The sequence below is a fragment of the Candoia aspera genome, chromosome 6 (genome assembly GCF_035149785.1).
Source record: "Candoia aspera isolate rCanAsp1 chromosome 6, rCanAsp1.hap2, whole genome shotgun sequence".
NCBI lineage: Eukaryota > Metazoa > Chordata > Lepidosauria > Squamata > Boidae > Candoia > Candoia aspera.
The window spans coordinates 49062916-49088712 of record NC_086158.1 but is presented as its reverse complement, the minus strand read 5'-3'; the positions used below and the strand labels follow the sequence as shown (position 1 = coordinate 49088712).

The 25797-nt window shown below is 38.7% G+C and overlaps 1 protein-coding gene across 2 annotated transcripts; it reads left to right on the top strand.

The window, feature by feature from the left end:
• Positions 1-807: 807 nt before the first annotated feature.
• ACTR1A (actin related protein 1A) lies at positions 808-24616 on the top strand. 2 transcript variants are annotated; one of them, XM_063307082.1, is made up of 11 exons: positions 808-899; positions 3524-3588; positions 5778-5853; positions 6320-6445; positions 7909-8033; positions 8548-8764; positions 11274-11366; positions 16389-16563; positions 17064-17125; positions 20210-20250; positions 21110-24616. In XM_063307082.1, the coding sequence occupies exons 1-11, from the start codon at positions 852-854 to the stop codon at positions 21210-21212; spliced, it is 1131 nt and encodes a 376-aa protein (XP_063163152.1). In that variant the 5' UTR covers positions 808-851; the 3' UTR covers positions 21213-24616. The 2 variants fall into 2 exon arrangements, with proteins under 2 accessions (XP_063163152.1, XP_063163153.1); XM_063307083.1 differs by lacking the exon at positions 11274-11366.
• The last annotated feature ends 1181 nt before the right edge of the window (positions 24617-25797 follow it).

Sequence of the window (25797 nt, the reverse complement as noted above, 5' to 3'; positions counted from 1 at the left end):
TGACGACTGACAGGAAGCTCTGGCGTGGGCTGGTCCATGAAGTCTCCAAGAGTTTGAAGCAACTGAACGAATAAACAACAAAACAAAAACAAAAACTCCTCAAATTGCAATCAAAGTACTACTGGAATACCTTGCAAAGATATAAACATATCCTAGCCAAAATCAGATTGCCAAACTTAAGTACTCAAAATCACTTCATTGTGGAGCTATTGTAACCTCTAGTGTCAGACATCCCATTCTTCAATTCAAAATAAAGGGATAACTGCTGTACTTGCGCTAGAATTTATACTAACAGGGCTACTGAATTACTGTTGGAAAAAATGCAACAAACATTAGGCCTATCATAGCTGGTCGTCAAATATTCCATATTGTCACTAGATGGATGCAAAAGGGCTAGGCTAGAGTATTCTGTATTTCTTTATGGCCATCTAGTGGTCCACCAAGTTTCTGCAGCCTAAATATGGCAACCCTAACATATTGTATACTGTATATCTGCACCAACACATACAGTATTCAATACATGTTTGAGAAAGAGAGGCAGGTTTTTTAAAGCTGTATATGCTAGTATCAAAAATCTTAGATTTCTTCATTGATTATTATAATACCTTTCATTCCTCTCCGGGATAAAAGTAGCTTCTAAATCGGCACTCCACTGTAATTTACTAGAACAAAGAAATCGTCTCATTCATTCATTCGTAAAAAAAAAACCCTCCTTACTGGCCTAAACTCCAGATATAGTAGCTATTTCCATAGAAACTCGCTTTCCCGGCAAGCTTTGCCTTCGCTCTGAGCATGCGTTCTGTCGCTTGCTTGGCAGTAACTGAGGCGGCGGCGGCGCATAGGCGCTCGCCATGGAGTCCTACGATGTGATTGCGAATCAGCCGGTGGTGATTGATAACGTGAGTCCGACCGCAGTTGTGTTCCTGCTCTGTAAGAAGGTGTGGGAGGGGAGGCGCTGCGGTAGGCACGGTGGGTCTTTTTGCTCCTCACAGAAACCGGTCGGCGGATCCTGCTGGCCGGGTGGTTTTCTACTCCCCCACTCCCCTCCTCCAGGGCGGTCTTCCATCCCTCGCCATCTCCGACCGAACTTGGGCTCTTTTCTCCCCCTCGGTGACCCAGGCCCACGCTCTCGTTGGTTGGTGCCTTTGCCATTCAATCGCAGAACGGCGCAGCCCGAAGAACAACGGAGCGGGTAGTTCACGCCCTGTTGAGTACCTCGCTCTCTGATTGGTCCCCTCTGCTGCTTCTCGTTTAGCGTCATCGATTCGCGTTTCGCGATGTAGATTGCCCCGCCTTTTCGGAGTTCATGCGTGATTATTGGCGCGTTGGCTATTCGTTCTTTTTGACCTTTAAGGTTCTGTTTTGTTCTGACCGGCTGATGCTGTCAAAGAGCAAGAGAGGGTGGTTTGGCTAGCTAAGCCCTGAGAATTGCATAGCTCTCGTCCATTTTCCCCATGTGTATTTCTGCTGCTGCTGCATATAATTGTGCTGTTCCAGATGTAGTGCTCTTTCTTTAAAACAGTACTTGCAGGAGTGCCGTGAGGAGACGTTTCCTAGATCCTGCCCAACCATTTTTCTATTGTTTTTCAAGTTTCTCTGTGACCCTGAAAACAACGATGCTGCATTAAGAATCAGCTCATTAGTTAATATGATCTTAAATGCTGCATCTTTTTTCAAGCTTATGCAGAAGCCTGAGAAATGAAGGATCTGTTCAGTGAATAACAGCAGACAAGTGCTGTGCTCATGCAAGATCCAAAGCACTTCTCCTGAATAATTTTTTTTGAAACGTGTACAGCTGTAATGTATACACCTTTGAACTCCTGGAAGATAGATACAGTAGATAGATATAAAATTAGTAAATCTGATGAGTTAGATTTCCATTTTACGTTCAAACAATCATTCTTTCCAGATTTTGCGGTCATAAACTCACTGCACAGTCTTCTTTGTTTCTTGGCACAATTCAAAATAGTCATTTGTACCTATAAATCACTACATGGTTTACAACCAAGTCGTAAGAAAAACTGCTGCCTCCTAGATGGACATGTCTGTAATTTTATTTGGAAAAAAATTTTTTTTTAATGTATGGCATAGCAGTTTGGTGTTCATGCTGCTTTTTCTTGCTGGGAAATCCTTGTGAGGTCCAGCAGCCAGTTGTGTAGACTATTTAGCCGTGACAAGTCACGTTGCCCAGGGTGTACTGCGAGGAGGCTAGTCTACATTGGGCTGAGAGAGTGACTGGCCCAAGGTCACCCAGCCGGCTTTCATGCTTAAGGCGGGACCAGAACTCACAGTCCTGGTTTCTAGCCTGTTGCCTTAACCATTACACCACACTGGCTCTCATTTTATTTGAAGTGATTCAGAGGTTCTCCAGTATGCTAATTGGTTGAAAGAGGCTAGGTAGTTGGCAGCATGGAACAGAGCTTTTCTACAATGAGATGGAATTCCTTCCCTGTAAAAGTTAGTCTGTTTTCATCATTCTTTAATTTCAGGAGGACTGTTAGAATCTTTTTGTTCTGCACAGCTTTTAGAACTGTATTTTAAAGTCTTATTTGCACAACATGGTAGGTCGGTTATTTTTATACCTAGCATGTTATATTTATTATTCTAAGTCTGCTGTAAATTAACTTATCATGGAAAATTAAAAGAGTCAAATTTTAAAAGAAGGCAGTTGCGAACGATTTCTGTATTATTGCTAAGAAAAGTACGTATACATGTGCATGAATTCACCAGGAGTCCAGTTTGAGTCACATCAGATTTTATTACTTTAAAACTGTGTTCACATAACATGCTTATCCACAGTTAAATTAACCATTATTTACTCAACCCAGTTTTCTAGGTCTGCATAGCATACTGAATCATAGCTGCCCAGGGTCCCTCCTTGTGGGGGAGATGGTGGGCGGTGAGAAAAATATGATAAATAAATAAATAATCTAACCACACTGGTGGGTTTGCATAATGCACTAAACTAAAGTTTCAACATGTCCTGCAAGTGATGCCACTGAGTCCCAAATTAGCCAACAACATTTCAACCTAGCAAGTTTGTTTCTGAACCCAGCTGTGTCTGGCATATTATTTTTATGAATTCATAAAAATGTCTATGGGTGGGATGCTGCAGTGTTCTATAAGTTACTAAGGTGATGTGATTCAATGCTGTTTACTGGATTTTTCCTGTTTTTTGTACTTCTCTTGAGAAAAAGCCTCTTGCTAACCATCTAGTTCTAAAACCTTTTGTCCCACACAAAGGAATTCTTCTTGGGTGGTCTGAGGCTCAAAAGAAGAGTGGAAACAGGATGTCCGCCATCTAGTGGTCACATAAGCTCACTACAAATTCAAGCAGTTTTGATCATGGAATTCATTGGGTGAAATTTTTATTGAAGGGTATCGACAATAAGGCCACTGGTGCTAAATTTGGACTGCTATTTTCTTGTTCATATGTTAATAGGCATGGTCTGGGAGCCAAGATACCTCACGGTCAATAATTGTTTCATTTCATATAATGGTCTTCTGTTTTTAATCCCAACAGGGTTCTGGCATGATTAAAGCTGGCTTTGCAGGTGATCAAATACCTAAGTACTGTTTTCCAAACTAGTAAGTATCCTCATAATTGTGGCTGGTGTTCCATAATTTCCTACTATATGATCATTTTCTGCATGGAGCAGAGTGAGTCTTTGGACCTATGCTGGCTGTGGCAGTTGAACACACACTGTCTTTTACAGTCAGGAGCAGAAATATTGGAACAAGGATAACTGTTTTGGCATTTGGCCTCTGTACACCACCACATTGAAGTTGAAAGGAAACACACCCAGATGGGAGCGAAGTCAGGACTTTCAGCTGTTCATTCAAGGGGTTTGACAAAAGTGGGGCACTAACCATTCAGGAAGTACTGCCAGTGGCATACACACACCCCCATCATTGGTGGCTCATAAGTAATGGAACAGACCAACATCATTACAAACATAAGGATCGCCTTTAATACCTGGATGAAAATCCTTTGCAGTCAATGACTGCCTGAAGTCTGGAACCCATGAACAGGACCAAATGCTGAGTTTCGTCCCTCAAGATGCTTTGCCAGGCCTTGACTGCAGCTGCCTTCAGCTGCTGCTTGTTTGTGGGTCTTTCTGCCTTCAGTCTTGTCTTCAGTAAGCTTGGGTAGCTTTTGCTGTATGTTTTGGGTCATTATCCATCTGCAATATGAAGCAGTGTCCTATCAGTTTGGCAGCATTTGGCTGAATCTGAGCAGAAAGTATAGCCCTATACACTTCAGAATTCATCCTGCTGCTTTGATCAGCAGTCAGGTCATCAATAAACACCAGTGACCTGGTTCCATTGGCAGCCATACATGCCCATGCCTCCACCGTGTTTGACAGATGATGTGGTATGCTTTGGATCATGAGCTGTTCCTTTCCTTCTCCATACTTTTGTCTTCCCATCATTCTGGTGCAAGTTAATCTTGGTTTCATCAGTCCAAAGAATCTTATTCCAGAATCAGGCAGGCTTTTTTAGGTGTTTGCTGGCAAAGTCTAATCTGGCCTTTCTGTTCTTGAGCATTACCAGCGGTTTGCACCTTGTTGTGAAGCCTCTGTCTGTATTTCCATTCATAAAGCCATTTCTTGACTGTAGATGTTGACAATGACATGCCTACCTCCTCAAGAACGTTCTTCACCTGGCTAGATGTTGTGAAAGGGATCCTCTTCACCATGAGCAGAATTCTGCGGTCGTCCACTTTTGCTGTCTTCCATGGTCTTCCAGGCCTTTTGCTGTTGCTAAGCTTGCCAGTTAATTCCTTCTTTTTCAGGATGTTCCAAACTGTTGTATTGGCCACTCCCAATGTTTTTGCTATCTCTCTGGTGGGTTTATTTTGTTTTCTCAGCCTAATGATGTCCTCCTTCACTTGCATGGACACCTCTTTGGACCTCATGTTGAGAGTTCCAGTGAACAGCTACCAAATGCAAATGTAACGCTCAGAACCACCTCCAGGCCTTTATCTGCTTGATTGGTCATGGGGTACCCAGGAAACAGGCCACACCTGGCCATGCAGCTGCTTGTCAGCCATTCATTCCATTACCTATGAGCCACCAACGATGGGGGTGTGTGTATGCCACTGGCTGTACTTCCTGAATGGTTAGTTCCCCACTTTTGTCAAACCCCTTGAATTATAGCTGAAAGTCCTGACTTTGCTCCCATCTGGGTATGTTTCCTTTCAACTTCAGCGTGGTGGTGTACAGAGGCCAAATGCCAAAACAGTTATCCTTGTTTCAATATTTCTTGGTCCTGACTGTGTATCTAGCTTCATTTTAGGCTAATACATGGCCTATAGAAATGCAGAATCCCTTAATACTGAGGGTTTTGGGGTGCTCAGAAATAGCTTCTTATGGATTTGGAATTTTAAGGATATTTACAATTTGCTGCTGGCAGCAAACTCGAATCCTTTCGCTCATTATAAGAAGCAAAATAAAATAGTTTCCTCATTAATCCTGTGGCAGAGTTTGGAGATGGTGTTTATTGGATCCATATATGAGAATAAAGTTATTTGACATCAGCTTAATTGTGTAGTGTGAACCAGCCACTGTGGTTTGTAGACTATGATTTATAGATTAATGTGACGTGTGCATTCTGCTTATTCAATAACTATGGTTAAAATAAATCATCCTATGATATTAAACTCAGCCATTCAGTTCAGGTTGTAGCACCTTAATCTAATGATTCTAGAATGGTCTCTCATGAGTGAAGCTTTGAACCCATAGATCCATTTTTTCCTTTTGTGGTACTTCTTTCAGTGTGGGCAGACCAAAACACGTCCGAGTTATGGCTGGAGCTTTGGAAGGTGACATTTTCATTGGTCCAAAAGCAGAGGTAAGGCAACAACATTGATTTGACTGTATCTTTATTCTTTTTTAGGGTCATTAGAAACAGAGAAATATCCTATGCTTTTTATCTAAACAGACTTTAATATTTATTGTTCATACGTTCATCCTGATAAAGAGATTGGGTTTTGGCCATACTTAGGTTTATGTTAGAGGTATCCTGAATGAACTCAAATGGATTATAGTAACAATAAACACATGTATTATCTGTACATAATGAAATGTATGCATTGTGGATGTGTACATATCATCCACACAGTTGTTATGATAAAAGTAAGATAAGCATTTGTTGCATGATGGATACATTTCCTCAACTATGTTACACGTGTAATTTTCAGTGTAAATTTAGTAGTTATTGTGTTTGGGAATCTTTTGTCAGTGAGTCAAGATATAAACATATATATTTATATGTCCCTCTGTTTGATTTGCTACCTTGTGTCTTTAATTTGATTAAGGAACATAGAGGCCTTCTTTCTATACGATACCCTATGGAACATGGTATAGTGAAGGATTGGAATGATATGGAGCGCATTTGGCAGTACGTGTATTCAAAAGATCAACTCCAGACATTCTCTGAAGAAGTGAGCTACCTTTCTTTCTCTAAGGTTCAAAATACCAAGTAAGAGAATAACTTGTAGCTGCTGTGCAACCTCAGTGCCAGCTCTATTAGCATTTTTTATTCTTTTCAATTCTTTTCACAATGGAATTGTCATGAGTAAGGATGGCGAGCAGGGGGCTCCCACCCAGACTGTCAAGCGCATGCGTAGCACTGAGGAATTGGTCAGCCATTCAAAGAGACACAGATCGGGACCGCCTTAACCCTTGGGGGTTATATGTCTGGGTTTTTCCCACGCTTCTTCAGTTTGTTAGGATTCTTGTTAAGTACTAGTAATAAATATTAGAGACCAGTTCATTGTCTCAGTGTGTTTCCTGGTAGTTAGGACAGGAATAGCCTTTTTATTGGGTGGAATCATAGGATAAGAGCTAAAACTGGAGAGACCAGAGACAATCCTTGTATGTATTCCAGTCCCAATTGTGGTCATTAAGCAAGTTGTGAACAGGCATTTGTATTCATTTGGGATATGGTCCTGAAGTTCTTGCTTAAGCAAATTCCCAGAACTGCTTCCTTCCTCTACCTGTTGGTAGAAGTAGGCAAAAGCATAACTCATCTTTTCTTCTTCAGTCCTAGCTGAGTACTTTACGGTAGTTCTTCTTGTAGCTACTGCCTTTGTGGTCAAGGGTTGAGGCTAAGCCAAATTTCTCTGTGTCATGGGATCCTTCCTAAAAGATAAGGAATATAAAACTTCACATATTATTTTACCAGAACAGTATGTCTTATATTCCGCCTTTATTATTATTATTTTTATAAATAACTCAAGGTGGCAAACATGCCAAATACTCCTTCCTCCTCCTATTTTCCTCACAACAACCCCTTGAGGTGAGGGGCTGAGAGGGAGTGACTGGCCCAAGGTCACCCAGCCAGCTTTCATGCCTAAGGTGGGACTAGAACTGCTCTGGGCAGAGCTGACTTCCTAGTCATGCTATTAACTTCAAACACCTGATCTGTAGGGGTATGTATGGATCTAGATCTGCATGGGAGAACAACCTACGGTTTTGCACGTGTTGCTGAACTACAACTTTCACTGTTCCTCACCACTGGTCATCTTGGCTGTAGCTGTTGGTATTTAATAACATTGACAACACAAATTCCCCATCTATGATATTTGTAAGGCTACCATATCTAGACTGCAAAAATATGCACTACTATTAGGTGGCAGCAAAAAGTTACAGAAAATGCTAACTATTTACTGCCATCTAGTGGTCATCTCAATTTTTGCAGCTCAGATATGGTAGTCCTAGTACAAGGATTACCTTCTAATATCACGCTATTCCCTTTTGGTGTGAGCAGCTTTCCAAATACATAGCCACAAGAATGAAGAGCCTATTATTTCTGGTACCTAATGCTTTGTGCTAGAAAACTGGGGAAGTCCCCATTGTCCATGGAGTTCTGGCTAGCTGAGTCTCTTGTGTTCTTAATCACTAGCACCCTGTGCTATTGACGGAAGCGCCACTGAATCCGCGTAAGAACCGTGAACGAGCAGCTGAGGTTTTCTTTGAGACTTTTAATGTGCCAGCCCTTTTCATCTCTATGCAAGCTGTGCTTAGTCTGTAAGTATTTTACCTACTCCTTTTTTAAAGCTCAACTTGGAGGAGAAATTAATTTCTGCAATTCAGTGCATTGCTTTGTATGTGGAATGATCTAAGGAGATTGTATGCATGTTCACACAAATAGATCATTCTATCTTCAGTGAGACTTATTTCTAAGTAAATATGCGTCCTGAATTTTTTAAAAGATTTCCTCGAAAAAGTCTGCCTTGGTAATGAAATGCAGAGGTTCATACTATAGCTAAATTTATATATGTACTAACAGAGTGGATGTTTCCTGCTGCTTCTGTATAAATTCTGGTGATTTTGGCCCAGTGCCTCACTTTTTAGAATTTACAATTTTAACTTCCTCTGTTTTACCCAGTCATCAATTATCATCACTGATTTTCTTTCATAAAGATTGCTGTTTAGTTATTTCTAGCGATAACAGAATAAATAGAGTTATTCTGGGGAATTGTATTCTTGGAAAGAGTTACTGATTACCCATCAAATATTGTTGATTTTATCCTCTCTGTAGTTACGCAACAGGACGAACTACAGGGGTAGTGTTGGACTCTGGGGATGGAGTTACCCATGCAGTACCTATCTACGAAGGTTTTGCGATGCCCCATTCCATTATGCGGATTGACATAGCTGGCCGTGATGTCTCTCGTTTCCTTCGCCTCTATCTCCGGAAGGAAGGCTATGACTTCCATACATCCTCTGAATTTGAGATCGTCAAAACCATAAAAGAGGTGCATGGATGCCCTTTGTTTTTGATTCTGGGGTCCCTTCTGGTTTAAGGTACTGAGCAGTAGAGGGTGGATTGAGCAGTTACAGCTGATATATGTCATAGCATTTGCTAATGTCTATCCAGATGACAAGAAAAGAAGCCTGTTTAATTTGCAGCTGTGATGCAGAACTGCATTTCTTTGGCTCTTAAGGGGCATCTTCCCTTAGTGCTACTTCAATTGCTGTCCAATCAGTATGTTCAGAAAAGTTATGTGATTATAGTCCTAATCCTTCTGGAATTGAGCTCATTCAGAAAGTAGACACAGGATTGCAATTTTTAAGATTGTTCCCCCTTGTAAGAAAACTTTGGTGCTTAAAACGCTTTCACATTTGTAAAACAAATACAATATTCTTACTCTAGCTTTTGTATGTTTGTGGGAGCTCCTTTTTTTAAAAAGGCAAACAGGGGAAGCATTCAGACATGCTTCCCATCAATACCACTTTCTGAAAAGGTTGAGTCCACTACATGACCCTTTCAAAACACTGGCTGGTGTCTAACAGTCCAGATTACAAGAAAAGTTATACATTTAAAAACACACACAAAGCACACCAAACTACTCAGAACAGGTATCTTTGGGATCAGTTTGCACTATATTTTGTGTGAAGTCTCTTCCAACAAGTGATATTTGTTCCCAACATTTCTTCAGATTTGGTGGATCAGTAGGATCTGTGGCTGACATGCAAGATTTCACTGTCTGTTTAATCACTGAGCCAATAATCAATGCAGTGTCCAAATAATAACAAAATAATGGTGGATCCACTTGTTGAGATGGGTGGCTATAGAAATCAAACACATAAATAAATGGGGTCTTCTGGAAGTTCTCTGTAACATAGGTGCAGGCAGACTATTTCATTTTTTCTTTAAAAACCTGAGATCTTCTCTGCAGCTGCAAAGTATGTTTCAGGAGTACAAGATTGAAGAACCAAGGTACTTTTGTGTATATTTCAGGCTAAGAGTTTTAGTTTGTCTAACAAATCTACTCTTACCACAGATCAAGGTTTCTTGATTTCAGCAACCTAATTGAGGAAGGGGGAAGAAAGGTCTTTAATGTCACTCTTGTTTAAGAATTGGAAAAACTTTACTGATCAACCGCAAATCGCCAAAAAGATTTATTTGCATTTTCCCATCTATCTCACATCAACCTCTTGTAAACCAGGTTCTAAAAAGAGTGCAAGGAATGCAGTATTTGCTTACTAGAGAAGCAATGGGAATATCTTAGCAAGAAAAGTCAGAGTTGGACAAAGCTGTTTCCCAGTTGTTGTTTCGGAAAGCTACCACAGAGCTATATCCAGGAATCTTGGCCCTTCTAAGTATAAACTTTCCTTATGTAGAAGGATTTGTGAGCTCTTCAAAAGCCAGGGATAATAAAGTAGACATGCCTAATTCTTAATAGATGCTTCAACTTTGGGAAAAAAAACACTTTTCACTACATGATTACATTATAGCATGATACTTGACAGAGTGATTGGGAATCAGACAATTACTTCATTCCAATTTCTGTTCCATAATGAAGTTACTAGGTTGTTCTGGAAAAGTATTACTTCTTTACCTCTGCATCTAAAATATGGAAACTCTACCTTAGTTACTTAATATTTATAAACTGTCCTTTCCCAGGTTGCTCATAATGTTAACAAAATCTAAACAATGTAGAACACTACTTAAAAAGCTGAAATTGCAGGTAAACCAAGCGAGAAAACACGATTCAGTAGTGTAGCCTTGGAAAATTGCAGAAGTCTTATCTATCTTAACATTGTAACAAAATAGGTGTCAGACAAGCCTCCCTGAAGAGTGAATTCTACAACTGAAGTAGCACAACTAAAATATAGTTGACCTAATACCTTCCAGTTCTCAGTGACCATCTCCAGGTTGAGGAAAGCTGACTTAGCTCATGAACAACGATCTCTCTTCACATAATCACTGAAACATCAGCTAATATTTAAAGCTGGGCTGCCATCTACTGTGTGATCAGCTGGAAAGAGGTCATACAGTGCCTTACTACAGAATTGTTATTGAGTGTACTGATGGAAATAGAGCACTGTCGATAAATAGCTCTTATTTTATGTTCTTTGTATCATTGCTGAATGAGGCTATTTATATTCAAAACTCCATCTTAGTTATAGATTCATCTGTATTCCACAAAATAATGTTTTATGTAAAAGCAACCTGCTACTGGAGAGCTTTGTTACCCTGGATTTTCTCTGTAGAAAATGAGTAAACTTGCTCTGTTGATTCTTAGTAAATTTCCTAGAATTTTTCATTTTTAATTGCTAATACGGTTAAGGATTTTATGACATTGTTGGGATGGAGAGGCTCCTTGCAGGTCAGAAGTGGGAATAAAAACAGTACTAAATGGCAAAAAACTATTGAATTATACAGTAGTACCTCTGGTACATCTGCGCAAACATTGTCTTACGAAAGGCTGGTTGTTTGAATGCTGATGATTATTACCTTTGCTTGTTATTCCTCCACAGCGGGCTTGCTATCTGTCAATAAACCCACAGAAGGATGAAACTTTAGAAACTGAAAAAGCTCAGTATTACCTTCCTGATGGAAGCACCATTGAGGTTTGTAAAGACTTTGCATAATTTGAATACTGTTACACAAAGCTTTAATTATTGCCATCAGTTGCCTTTTACAACTTTCAGCCCAGAATTTTCCATACATGAAATAAACATCACAGTAAACATTTCTAGAGAAAGCAAAAGTTCCAGCTTAGATGTTTAATTGGATCAGAGTATTTTTCTTTCTTATACAAGATTTTTAGCCAATCCATCGTGCCTCCCTCCTTCCCTCCCTTCCTTCTGTATAGCCACTCATCTCACATCCATGACTCTAGGCAGCTTACAATAAAATTAATGAAATACAAAATATAAAAAAACACATACAGTAGCAGCCTGGCATCATCCAAACAGTTATCAACACAGCCAGGAGATGGGCCTTGCCACACACCCAGGGCCCCAGGCTCAGTAACCGCTCAAGGCCTTACAGAAGGCCAACAAGGACAGGGCCAATCTCAAATCAGGGGGCAATGATGTTCCAAAAGGTGGGCACCATGACAGAAAAGGCTCTCCTCCTGGGCCTGGCAACTGACACTTCTTAAAAAAAAAGAACTTTATTAATTTTTAAAGTATAATTAAAATACAAAAATAGAATATAGATAAGATAGAGTACAGAACTAAAGAAAAAAAGAAAAATGATTAAAGTGCAGAATTAGAAAAAAGGCAGAAAAAGAAAGTGACTACCTACCTTCTCCAATACAGATATAAATGCATTTACAAATATAATCTCTTACCATTAGTTAAACCTTAGTAACATTATTTCTATTAAATCAGACCATTTAATCATGAAAATCCAAAATCAAAACTTCATTTTTTTCTGACACAAGCAAGTAGTCTAAAAGTGGTTGCCAAGTAGAAACAAATCCAGACATGGTATTTTCTCTTATCAATGCTGTTAACTTGGCCATTTGGGCCAGCTCCATTAGTTTAATCATTCATTCCTCCACTGTAAGGATTTGTGTATCTTTCCATCTTTGTGCATATAAATGTCTTGCTCCTGTAATCATATATAAAAGCAAAGTCCCATGTTGTTTCTCAAGCTGTTTCTCCATCAGTCCCAAGAGAAGCAAATATTTGTAGCTCAGGGTTGAACTGTGGAGGCCTTGGTGCTCTCTGAGCCTTGTTTTCTTGCAGACGTTTCATTGCCAGACTAGGCAATATCTTCAGTGCAAAGAGGGAGTGGGCCTTGCTCTCAGTTTATATACCACGGTTATGTTGGTAGGGGTGGTGTTCTCTCCTTGGGAGTTCTTTGATTGGGCTGTTGTTTGCTGCTTGGTTGATTGCCTGAGTTAATAGTTCCTTGATTAGGGTGTATTGTGCTGTTTTGATGGTTCATCTGGTGTTAATCCTAGTGTTGATTTTTGCATATCTGGGTGTTGATTGCTGGCAAGGGAGTGTACTGGTCTTTTGGCTTTTCTATTGTCTCTTTTGAATGGTATGTAAATATTGTTTACCTCTATGTGTCGGTTGATGGCTGCTTTGTCTGAGTGCCAGGCTTCCAGGAATTCTCTGACGTTTTTGGATTTGGCTTGGTTTAGGATGCTCACAGTTTCCCAGTTGAAACTATGGTTGAGTTTGTCCATGTGCTGTGAGACACGGTATATAAACTGAGAGCAAGGCCCACTCCCTCTTCGCACTGAAGATGTTGCCAAGTCTGGCAATGAAATGTCTGCAAGAAAACAACAAGGCTCAGAGAGCACCAAGGACTCCACAGTCTCAAGAGAAACAGTTCTGGAGGTTTTTTTGTAAGTCCACTTTAAGAATTTTTTGAATATTAACACACATTTGATCCCAGAACTTTTTAGCCTTCTCACAAGTCCACAAAGATGATAAAAAGTTCCTTCACCAAGAGAACATTTCCAACATTCGTTACTCCATTATACATTTTTGACAACTTATTGGGAGTTAAATACCAACAATACATCATTTTATAAAAATTCTCTTTTAAATAATAATTCAAAGTAAATTTCAAACCTTTGTTCCACATGTTCTCCCATTGCTCCAGCATAATATTATATCCAAAATTCTTAGCCAATTTAATCATTCTTTAACTTGTTCATCTTCTAGATTCATTTGTAACAACATCTTATACACCTTTGTAATAACATGTTCATTGTTACACAGAGTTCCATTTCAAATTGAGTTGTTTCATTAACAAATTTAAAATTCTTTTTATCCACTTTAAAGCGTTCCAACAGTTGCACATATGTAAACCAATGACATGTAAAACCTTCCAGCTCTAACTGTACCCTTGTTTTAAGTTAAGGTTAACCCTCTTCAAAGTTGAACAAATCTTTGTAATTTAGCCAGCTTGTTTTTCCAACATTTTCTCTTCTAACAAATACTTCTTGAGATGATAACCACAATGGTACATTAGGAGACAATCCTGCTTTATATGTATTGCAAAGGCAACTGACTCTTCTTAACCAACAGTACCCAGAGCATGCCTCTCCTGCCAGATTGGGTAGGGCAGGTAGAAATAATTGGGGAAAGACGGTCCTGTAGGTAACATGGTCTCAAGCCATGCAGGGCTTTAAAGGTGATAACCAGCACCTTGAATTGCATGATAGTGTTCTCATATCATGCTAACACTTAAGGCAAAGTGAAATCCTCAGCTAGCTAATTGCTTGAATTGGAGTTAGCCTTTGTCATAGGGAGTGTTAGATGTGCTGTTGTCATTCTAACAGTAACATTTTATGTGGATTAGTATACAGTAGTTTTCTGTTGAGGTGGCAGATATATTAGAACCAAGAGTTTAGGTGGGCCTCCTCATTTTGTTTGTTTTAATTAAAACCAGGAGGGCACTGACAGTTTATTTCTGACTTGATTAGACAAAATTTAAGGCCTTATTTTGAAACAACAGTTTTTTATTCAAGTCTCTTTTCTTTTAAGCCCTGCAGGCAACTTATCATTAGTTTGTGATATTTTTTAATTAGTTCACTTGTCTATACATGCCTATGTTATTAACTGGTGCAAGATCTGTAGTCCATACATGGGAATTATTCTTATTCACCTTAGGTGACTAACTGAATGGCTGTTTACAAGCTGGCTGCAGAGTCCATATCCTTGTTCAATAACTTGACTTGCATTCTGAGTGCTCCTGCTGAAGATTGAGTTCCAGTGTGCTATTGGAGATGTTATGGCCAAGCAAACTTTGGAAACTAGGGTAGTGTAATCATTCAGTTCAAACCCCTGCTCTCTTGTATTCACAGTGTGATCTGGGAGCAAACATAAATTATCAGCCCAATCACAAAGAACAGTTTTAAAAATAAAAGCCAGGACAGTCAGTATGTTTTTAACTGCTGGAGGAAGCATTGGATAAAAATACATGGCAGAAGAAATATCATCTTCTTTGAAAGACAGTACAGGTAAATTGAATACATATAATCTCCAAGAAAATAACATTTGGTCATATAGTCTGAAATGAAATGCAAGAAAGGCTTGTAGCAAAAGAGTGACGGTGAACTTGACAAAAAGCATACCACGTTACTTTTTTTTATATCTGGATATCCATATAATGGAACTTGAACTTCTACATGCCCAGGAAGATAGTATATTCATTTAAAGGAAGCACTTAAGCCCTTCCCCCATTCCCTACTGCTACAGCCTCCTACAAATGGGAGCTGTTGCTATCAACAACCTCTTTCCCTGTCTCTCAGAAGGAGATGAGTGGGACCTCCTTTTCTCTCTTTTGGCTTCTGGCCCAACTATAGCTAAACAGAATGACCAAGATGTATGGTAGGTTAAATTCAGAATGAGACTACCGATTTTAGAAAAAGATACAAGTTGTTTATTATGTAGATTAAGAAGCTAATTGAGAATTGATTACAAAGAGAGAAAGGAAATAGCAAATCTCCTAGTCATAACTAGACAGCCCTGTGACCCATTAGGTCAAAGGTAGTATAGTCTGATGTGACCAGAATGAACATTAAATTTTAGGCTGATCATATTTTTCTTACCCCAGTGCTGGATGGTCTCATGATCATCTAAGAAGCGTATAAAACTGTATCATAAACAGAAAAATAATTTAAGTGGCAAATGAATTTCAGTAAGTCAATATTTACTTGCCTAAACAGATAAACAGAATGACCACAGGGGGGCAAAAAAAGAGTGGGAGCAAGAACGACTTCTGACTTCCTGCCAGCTTCCCCATTGATTTTGCTTGTGGGAAGCTAGCAGGGAACATCGGAAATCATAATCGCGTGACTGCGGGGACACTGCAACAGCCACAACTTTGTGAATAAAATTGGTCTGAACAAATTTCAATTCCACAGGAGTAATGGGTCTCAGATTTTTCACGCATTCTTTAAGGTAGCAGATTTTAGGTACCTTAATTCAAAAATTGTTTCAGTATAATGCACAGTTTGGGCTCACTTGAGGGGACAAACAAATAAACACAATGAGAGTTCTAGTAATATATAGATTATCTTCTTTGAGGCACAAATCCATAGCACTGAACCTAAGCTAGGAAGTCAAAATAATTCTTTCTGATCTAGCAGAACTCCAGAAAGTAACAGAAAGCGGTAAAAGAGAACAATAAAACACAATGCACAAAGATCTTAAAATTGGGGAGAATGTATTCTTTACAATAGGAGCTTTTTAAAATTTGCTTACTCAAAGAAGTTCCTGTAGAACAGAAATGTGAAATCTAGCAATCTTCAAATGTTTTGAATTTCAGTTCTCATCAGGCCTAGTCAATATGTCAGTGAAAAGAGATGGGGAAGTTGTCCAAACAATCTGGGCAGCACCAGGTTGCCTAAATCCTAATGTAGAATCTCAAAACTGAGGGTAATTTATAAGCAAATACTTTAGTACTTCACAACAGTACTAAAGAGGAGGACGTGCTTCTCTCTGCACCTCAAGTTCTGTTTGGAGGTCCTTTTAGATTAGACTAGTGCAGTGGGCTGGAGTGGGAAGCAAGTCCCATTGTATGAGCACAAGAACATTCATGTGATCCAGTTTTTCGCTCTAGGAAATAAGACCTCCTATCTAGGAACCAGAAAGCTGACTTTCTTGTGCTCTTTGCAGATTGGTCCTGCCCGATTCCGAGCTCCTGAATTGCTGTTCCGGCCAGACCTGATTGGAGAAGAATGTGAGGGATTGCATGAAGTACTGGTTTTTGCAATTCAGAAGTCTGATATGGACTTAAGGCGAACTCTCTTTTCCAACATTGTGCTCTCTGGAGGCTCAACACTCTTCAAAGGTTCCTTCTGATGCTTATTTGCCTTTATAAATATGCAGTGTTTGAACTTAACTTTTGACTTTTCCCCTTACCTTCCTTGAAGCTATTGAAAATAATATTCACTCCCCAGGAGTAAATATTGGCAGCACTCCGTGTGATTCTTTTCCTGGAAGCAGGCAAAAATTGTTCCGAGGAAAACCCTTCTTCCAACCCAGTTGGAGGAATTGGAATTCAAATATTGTTTCTGGAAAACAGTCTTAGCATTTCTTAATATGTCTCTTTTTTATATTAATGAGATACAGTTTTTGTGTACTTTACTTAAATAAATAATTTCTCCTATTGTATCATTTATCTGAACTGTGTAGTTTAATGCCACTTTGTGTATTACTTTATTATATAGGAAGAAGATGTAGATGTTGTTTCAGGGCTTGTTTTGTTGATTCTAGATTTGTTTTCAGGAAACCTAGATTACTTTATTACACCCTAGGTTGTTAACTCGAATTATTGCTTATCTTCAATAGGTTTTGGTGATAGGCTTCTGAGTGAAGTGAAGAAACTGGCACCTAAAGATGTCAAAATCAGGGTATGTAGAGCTTGTTTGGAGGTTCTAGCAGGGGAGCGCAATTATCGTATACCCTCGACTGAAGATTGGTATGCTCCTTCTATCTGGGATGGTTGTCCTCTTCCACCGAGTGCACAGCTTCGGGAGGGATGCACATGGAGCAATGAGGGAGGAAGGGAACACCCATCTAGCGAGCCAGATCAGCCAAATCAACCGTTGGCAATCAGTGGGGTGACAGATGTCGCAGCCAGGTCGCCCTCACATTAATGGGACTTAAGAACCCTGTCACATTCTGTTTTAACTAAAATCCACTCAGATATTTCCAAATCAACATACTCCTTTTTTTATATAGTAATTTTATTAAGAATTATAATTACAACAATAAAAACTAATACAAACTGAACAAAACTAAAAGAATAAAAAGAAGAACCAGAAGGTGCAGAAAAGAAAGGAAAAAAGAGAAAAGTAATAAAAAATAAAAATACTGTAAAGGAAAAGAAAAGAAATATATAAAGAAATGATTTCCTACCTTCAACACAAGAAGTACAAACAATTTTAGTAACTTATCACTTTCTCTTAAAATACAACAAATGATCTCTTCTTCCCATATCCCATCTCTTTATCTATAAACAAATCCATAAAGCCTTGACATTTCAGCAAAGGTCCATTGAGGGTTACCAGAGATAACAACATATCTATTTTAGCCTTGATTTTATATTCCTTCCTTTTACTTCTAATAATCTTGATCTTCAGTCTCTTCAAATAATGTCCTAGAATTTGATTTCTTTTCATTTTTTCTTTGTCCCTTCTCACAAAATTCTTCAAAACTTTAACAAGCCTCTTTTGTAAATCCAATATAGGAAAATTATCCAGGTCACTCTCTTAGTTTATTATTTGTATAGCCCTTTTAAATATTAAACCATCAGCCGGTTTCTTTTGTATGTCCAATGTAACATCTTTTTCCATGTTATTCTTGTAGCCTGTCATTTTTAAATCCACTTTCTTTTTTTTAATAAGAATTTTATTAAGTTTCAAGCAAAGATACAAGCTACAGAAAAACAAAAAACTACAAAGAAAAAGAAAAAAACTAACAAGGTGTAGAAACACAAGAGAAAAATGTTTAAATCCCCTTTCAAATCAGTCTCAATCTTGTCAGGTAGAACTTGTTCCTCTTCCATAACATCTTTTAAACACAGTCTATCTATAGCGGCAGACACTCTTAAAATTAACTTCTGGGTTCATTGTTCTAAAATATCCTTCAATATGTCCATGTTAAAATATTTTGCTTAATTCTGTATTTGCGAGTTGAGTTTGACTGTTCTTCTCCTTTAATTGTAATCTTTAATTCCCTCTAATTCCCTCTAGTGTCCAATTTTTAAAGTCTTACTATATTTTTTTGATTCAAAACAAAAGCAATTTCCTGTCCTAACAGCCAGGAACCACGCTGAGACAAGGAATAGGTCTCTAGTGTTTATTACTGCTACATAACAGAAAATCCTAACAAACTGAAGAAGCGTGGGAAAAACCCAGACATATAAACCCCAAAGGCTAAGGCGGGCCCGATCTGTGTCTCTTTGAATGGCTACCTAATTCCTCAGTACTACGCATGTGCTTTACAGCCTGGATGGGAGCCCCCTGCTCGCCATCCTTACTCATGACATCTCCCATGGGAAGGATTCTTTATAATTAATTCCAAAGTCTTATTTCAAATTTATCTGGACTCTTAGTCTGTTTATAACTTTCTAAAATCAAAGTTTTAATCACCTTTTTGCTGTTTATTCCAAAAAAAATTTTTTTTAAAGTCCTTAAACTTGAATTTAAAACTTCTTTAACTAAGGACTGAAGGAAACTCACCTGGTGCTGTAAAACTTAACAGTCCAAAGGTTCATAATAGCTGAAAAACAGTTAACAAGCAATTTCTGAAAGTGATTAGAAAGGAAGTATGCAAACTTAAGTGTCCTTGCAAAGGCGCCAACCACTGTTTGAGCAAGATTATTATTCCCTTGTCTCCCAGAGCTCTAAACCCACCAGAAACTGCTATCTTGCTGTCTCCTTGCAAGGAGCAACTGTCTGGAGCACTTGTGGGTGATCTCAAGTCCTTTCCTTGCCCGGAGAAGAATTATCGAAGAGCCAGTCTACTTGCCGGCTCTTCATTCCACTGCAGTCGTCGGCTCCACTTTTTGCAGAGCCATTTTCAGTCTGCCATTTCTTACCCGGAAATCCCAAAACAGCATGTTCCAAAAACCAGTAAGAATTATGTTATACCTGAAAGACTACTGCTTTTGCTGCAGCAAAGATGGGGGGGGGGTTTGGATCAGAGCCAACTTTTTCTAGACGCAAAATAATGGTTTTATGGAAATGTAAAACATTTTATTTTGAGCTGTTTTGAGCATGAGATGTGAAATGTCTGCCTCTACAACAAACTGTAGCATTTCAATCATTTTGGATGTATTTCAAGCTCAAACCAACCCATTTGTGGCTGAAACATCACACAGTATTTTGCACTTGAAACAATTAAAAACTTAAGCATTTTGCACCTGCCTGCATGGTTTTCTCCTAGGTAGTGCATCTCCAGTGAAACCTGTACAGCAGCGATGTGATCACTGTGGCCCTTATATGTTGCTGAACTACAACTCCCAAGATCCTTCACCATTGTCCTTGTTGGATGGTGTAGAGTGGTAAATTAATTTGGAGAGACATAGATGATTTTACCACACACAGTTACTTTGTTTGGACAATGCAGTTACCTATAGTCAACTAACCTATGGTTTATGAATCCATTTTCAGGATTTATGTGACATACTAAATAATAAATTAACCATATGGGCTGTGTTGACAAACGTAATAGGCTAAAATGTGGTTAAGGTGGTTTATGCTTCAGTGTATTAGGTAAATACAGTAAACACAGCCCTTTCTAGACTTCAAAGAGGCATTTTACCAGATTGTCAACCACAGTAACAAATATCTTTCTGCCTTTCAAATTGGTTGGTTGGTTGGTTGGTTAGGAAGGAATTCCAATAGCCTGCTGCAGAAGAGCTTTGTAAGTTTGGTATGTGGACAATAAATGCCTTCTCCCAAATCCTCCCCTCTTATTTTAATCCCTAGATATCTGCTCCTCAAGAGAGATTATATTCTACATGGATTGGGTATGTACAACATCTTCTGCAGCAGAAGTTGTAGTTTTACTTGCCTTTGTGTGGATCCACACACTTTATTAAAATAAAAAGTGACTCATTTACAGCATAAGAAAAGACTCTAAACTAAAGTCTTGTACTCTATATGGTGTACAACAGATTACTGTGATTAAATAATGTGAAGGCTCTTTGGGGAATGTTGAAACAAACTTTTTTATGATATGCTAGGATGAAGACTGGAAACTCTAGTAGGATCTGCATTTACTCTCCTAAATGGGCAAAGGTGGTGTTCTAATATAATGTATTTTCATACTCATTAAGGAAACACTGCCTGCACTGACTTGTGTTTAAAATCCTGCATGTCCTTTGCACTGCAAAAGATCTTAAGCAAATTCTAGAAAGCAAGTTTACTCATTAAAAATCCCAGTGGTCTAGCTTGAACCCATTGTTGCCACATGAACTGAATGCACCCAGCACATGTGCATTATATTTAGAGAGAGTGCAAGTGCTAATGTGGTGTAGTGGTTAAGGTGCTGGGCTAGGTGCAGGAAGACCCATGTCCCAGTCCTCTCTTTGACACAGTAGCCAGTTGGGTAACTTTGGCCAGTCAATCTTTAGTGGAAAAAACCCCATCCTGCACTGGATTGATTCAGGATAATAATAATAGTAATAGTAATAATAATAGATTTAGGTAACTAGAATGCTGATTATTTTGTCTGCCATGCTTTTGAAAAAAAAAATCTCCAGACATCCTTTGGTTTTCAACAACAACAGGTTGGTATTTATGAGTTTAGTAATATTTTTAGAAATCAGAATTAAAAGGTTGTTCCTAGTAGTCATGCATCTAACTCCTATGTTTGTTCCTCCACAGAGGCTCCATTCTGGCTTCACTTGACACATTTAAGAAAATGTGGGTTTCCAAGAAAGAATATGAGGAAGACAGTTCCTGGGCAATCCACCGAAAAACCTTCTAACTCTGGGATGTTCAGGGGTCTCCTTAGATATTTGTTCTTATTCTCAACTCCCTTTTCTGAATCTCTGAGGAGTTCCCTGTTTGTGTGTGCATGAATGGATAGATGGGTCCCAGCACACCTTGGACTTTCACAGAGCCAAAGGGGAAGCTGGCGTTTTGACTGACTTCCAACTGGTTGTGTGAGTGAAAATGAGGCTTAAGCCACTGGAAAAATCCATTCCTTATTTTTTTTTTCCCTTAGGTGACCCACAAACCTTTCAGGGGAAGGAAGGGAACCCTATTATATCTCAGAAGAAACTTTGGGTAATACAAAAGTGAGCAAGAAGATAGAAATAAGAATATAATAAATCAGCCAATGTTTGGTCTAATTCAGAATATACAGGCCAGGTTGGAAACTGAGCACAGAAAATGATGATAATTTAGTTCTTTTCAGTGTTCAGTAGTTATTTTTTAGATGGCTAATTCAGAGCTTCCCTTTCTCCCCCCCCCCTTTTCCCTCCTCCACGTATGCAGGGGGAAAAAAGCACATTCTGAACTGTTACAACTCCACTGACTGCTATGTACATGTATGTATATTCTTAGGCTGGTGTGTGTGAATCTGAATCACGATATGATAGTTGGAGCAGTTAGTTTTAGGAACTAGTTTATAATGCATGGTGTAGATCAGAAAGACCCTTCCTTTGTTCTTTTCTAGACAGTTGGTTTTGGCAGCCTGGAATAAAACAGCTGTCATTTAACCAAATTGGGAAGATGATTCCAAAATGTGTTAGATGGCCCATTCTGTTCTTCCTCTGCCCACCCTCCCTCTTTTCCCAGACACGTCTGTCCTAAATGTTAGTGTCGATTCTTTTTAAAATGCAAAGACATCCTGTCTGTCACAACGTCTGCCCAGGGGGTCTTCAGCCAAGCTTGCTGGGAAGCCATGTAATTGTTTTTAGATTTGTTTTATTTATTGAGAAGTTTTGGTGGTTACTGAACTACTAACTACTACTAAGATTAGTTCCACCATTTTCTCTGTCCTGTTACATTATATTTGCTCATTGTTTACTACTAGCACTAACATTTTAACAAAATATTTGTTAAATACTATGAGGTCAGTCTGGCAACCCTGCCCTATTATTTTTGGACTTGTTGCTTCAATGAATGCACCACATGAGGAAACAATGAATTGTATTAGAATATTTGAGTTCGGTAGTAATCTGCCGAAGGAGGTTGGCATTCTAAAGTAACGTTAACCACTTTGGGCTGATTTTACATACTGCAGAAAGGGAAATTCATCTGCTTTGAATTCAATTTTGGTTTTGGTTTTTTAAATACATATTTGGTGCTTATATTTTTTTACTTTGCTGCTGAAAACCAAATATTTTTGCATTTTTATCCACTTAAATATTTGAAGATGAGGCATCAGGAAAAAAGCCTTACATTTACCAACAGCCAAATATTGGAAGAGAAACTGTAGTCAGAAGCAAAGATTAAAGGACCTCTCCTCTCCAGAGGAGAGAAGCAGAGTGTTTGCTGCTGTAGTATTTTACGAATGTGATCCTGTTGTGTTTTGGTTGAAAGCCTGTTTTCTTCTTTTTAGGTCACTGGCATTCTCAGAAAAAGTATACAAGACTTGAGGAGGCAAACTGGATATTTAGTAGCATTTTGCCTCTGTTTCAATGCTTATAAGAGCAAAACCAATATTGGTTGAATGGATGGAGGAAAATATAGCTTCTCTTCTAACCTCAGGCAGGTTAGACTGTTAGTGAAAATGCACATCGTCTTATGCATTATTCAGCCATCCCATAGTGTTATAAATAGTGTAAGATCTGGGGATACAGTTCTGCCTGTGCAAGTTTTGCTTAGTCCCCTTTTAGCGTAAGACCAGATATGTTTTTTAGAAGAGTCTTTGGTTATAATTGACTTACAAGGGAGGAAAACAAACAGACACATCTGAATTCAGCAAGTTAAGTTCTCTACCTGTATATAAATAGCCAGTTGTATAATAGACGAATGTGTGGAATCCTTTATAGCCATTTCTTCTCTTATATAAAAAGGATGTTTTGGGGCAGAGTGATAAAGTTCTTTTGATGATAATCAGATTTCAGCAACGTTACCTTCATTAATGAAAATCCACAGTGTAACAACAATGAGTCTGAAGGACTTTGCCCATTTAACAATCCTCTTAAGACTAAAGAAAAGCATAGAGCATTTTCTGGTTTCTGAGTTTGTTGGGAGTAATTGTTAAAATACTGAAAAAAGCATGACTGTAACTCTACACTTTGTGAGGCTCTTTTCTAAAAAAAAAATGCTGCTCAGTTAGTTACAAACAGTTGGATATAAACATCTCCTCTTTGTCTCTAGATTTCCTGCTAGATTTATAGTTTTCTTACCCTGAGCGTCTAAGCTGGCATTGCTGGGAGATCATATCCTTATTACAAAATAACAGTCTCCTAATTTAGTCATTGTCTAATTAAACCTTCCCTGAACAAGTCATTTAGCTTGTTGTTTGAACTGAAGTTTCTGCTATGCATGATTCAAAAGTTCTTTGCGTGCCTGAGCAAGATCTTGAGAAGTTGGTCTGCTTGATTTTAACTCTTTGCTTTCTGAACATAGGCTCAAGCAAGTACACTATTGTGTAGATCAAGGCTCGAGTTGTAGATCTGTTTTTGTACACAAGTATACTTTTTACTGTTGGCTCTAAATGTGTTCAGATACAGTAGAAGCCTGGGGTGTTGACATTAGACGAATTTTAGAAAACTACAGCATTAAATGCAGGTTTAGAGGCAGTTTTAGTGGACCAGTTACAAAAAAATATTATTGAGTATTGTATTAGCTTTTCTTTTGACAAGATTTATGTACAGGGTAACCTGGGATTTCTTATGGAAGACCACAGGATTGGTTTTCACTGCCGGAAAGGGCAGCTAGCCCATATTTCTTACCTTGCACTACAGTAATGTCACATTTTATTCTAGTTGCATAGCATTTGAAATGTATGTCCAGTGCAGGCTATTACTTTGGAGGCCTTGAGTCTTGCTTGAGTTACTTGAAAACACAGAAAATTTTAGTATTAATGAAATTTGTACTGTAATTGCAGTAATGAAGGGATAGTTAGAAATAATGGCTACAGCTTGTACTGGTATGGAGGATAGCAAACCATTACTGTAATTTATTTCAGTTCATGTTTATGGCAGTATGTATGTGGAAACAGCATTCCTATGTATAAACAATCCCTAATTACCTCCTTCCCTTTTAATTCATGGCAATTTTTCCCCTTGACATGAGAAGCAGTAACATTGTATAAACAGACAAGTGCTTTCAACAACCTAGTGCTGGTTTTATCAGCCTGACACTATACTTCACACAGATGTGCAAATCACTGGGATATTGCCTACTATACATAAATAAAATTATTAATATACAGTGTGGTTATTTGCTTGGAGAATGTTTTATGATCCAATTGATGTGAGTGGTATTATTTACTTTAGAGCTTTAGTAAATTCTCATTGTTTGAAGAGTTGGTGCCCTCCTTGGAAGTGACTCTGCTTATACTAGATACAGCCAGTATTAATCTTAATCATCTACCTATGTGACAGAATGTGGTCCTGAAGAAGGGGGTGATGTGGTGGATTTCAGCACGGCCACTGATTCCCAGGAAGGAGGGAGCACATTCAGGCAGATAAGATGTTCAAGGTAGCTCCACCCTAGAGTCTCCCAGGTTATTTACCCTTAGGTCAGTTAGAGTAGCTCTAGTCTGGCAAGGTTCTGTCTGTATGGTGAAAGCAATAAAGAACTGGGGTTTGGAATACACTGACTCATCGTTTTGGGGCTGGCCCTGACATCAATCTTGCCAGACTCATACTCCCATCGGAGAGGGAGGAAATTTTTTACAACGTGGCTTCAGATCCCCAGGGGCCACCAGTTACTCCACAGCATTTGGCAACAGCCTTACTGCAACACCAGCAGGGAGCAATGATGCAGATGTCACAGCAGGTCAGGCAGAACACCTAATAGCCAGCAGTGGCAGCGCCAAAATCCACCACAACCTAGCTCTCATGGCATTCCTTTAGCTAGCTAGGATTCCTACATACTAGAGCAGCTTTCTCCAGTCTAGAACGTTCCAGATGTGTTGGAGCTACAACTCCAGGTTATGTAGCCAAGCTGGCCTAATTAATGTGCATTTGTATTATTAATATTATTTTAATTAATAGCATTTTAGGCCTCAAAAGATTTAGGTTAGAGTCCTGTCTCAGACAGGAAAGGCCAAAATAGTTAACACTCTTTTCCTTGTGCTTTTCAGTTCTATCATAAATTTTTCAGGCTAAAGATTTAGCTAAAGACATTTGCAAATGCTAATTAGCTAGAAACTGTCCTATAACTTTTGCAGTGCTTCTTGCTTTTGTAACTGTCTTTGCTATGGTGGACACAGGATCAGTCAGGCACCAGGTTACTTCAGGTCATATAATCCACTTACTGCAAATCATGCCTTTTATATTTAAGACACTTTGGCTGAAATAGCTGCTAAGACAGATATCATTATTTGGATAATGATGCCTGCATCTTTTTAGGTCTAATATAACATTATTTTTAGACCAGTTTGAGTT

Bases quoted from the DNA above. Each gene is read 5' to 3' on its own strand.
- ACTR1A (XM_063307082.1), top strand. From the start codon at position 852: ATGGAGTCCTACGATGTGATTGCGAATCAGCCGGTGGTGATTGATAAC. The intron at 5,854-6,319 runs GTAAGGCAACAA...AATTTGATTAAG, and splicing joins TCATTGGTCCAAAAGCAGAG to GAACATAGAGGCCTTCTTTC. The intron at 20,251-21,109 runs GTATGTACAACA...GTTCCTCCACAG, and splicing joins TTATATTCTACATGGATTGG to AGGCTCCATTCTGGCTTCAC.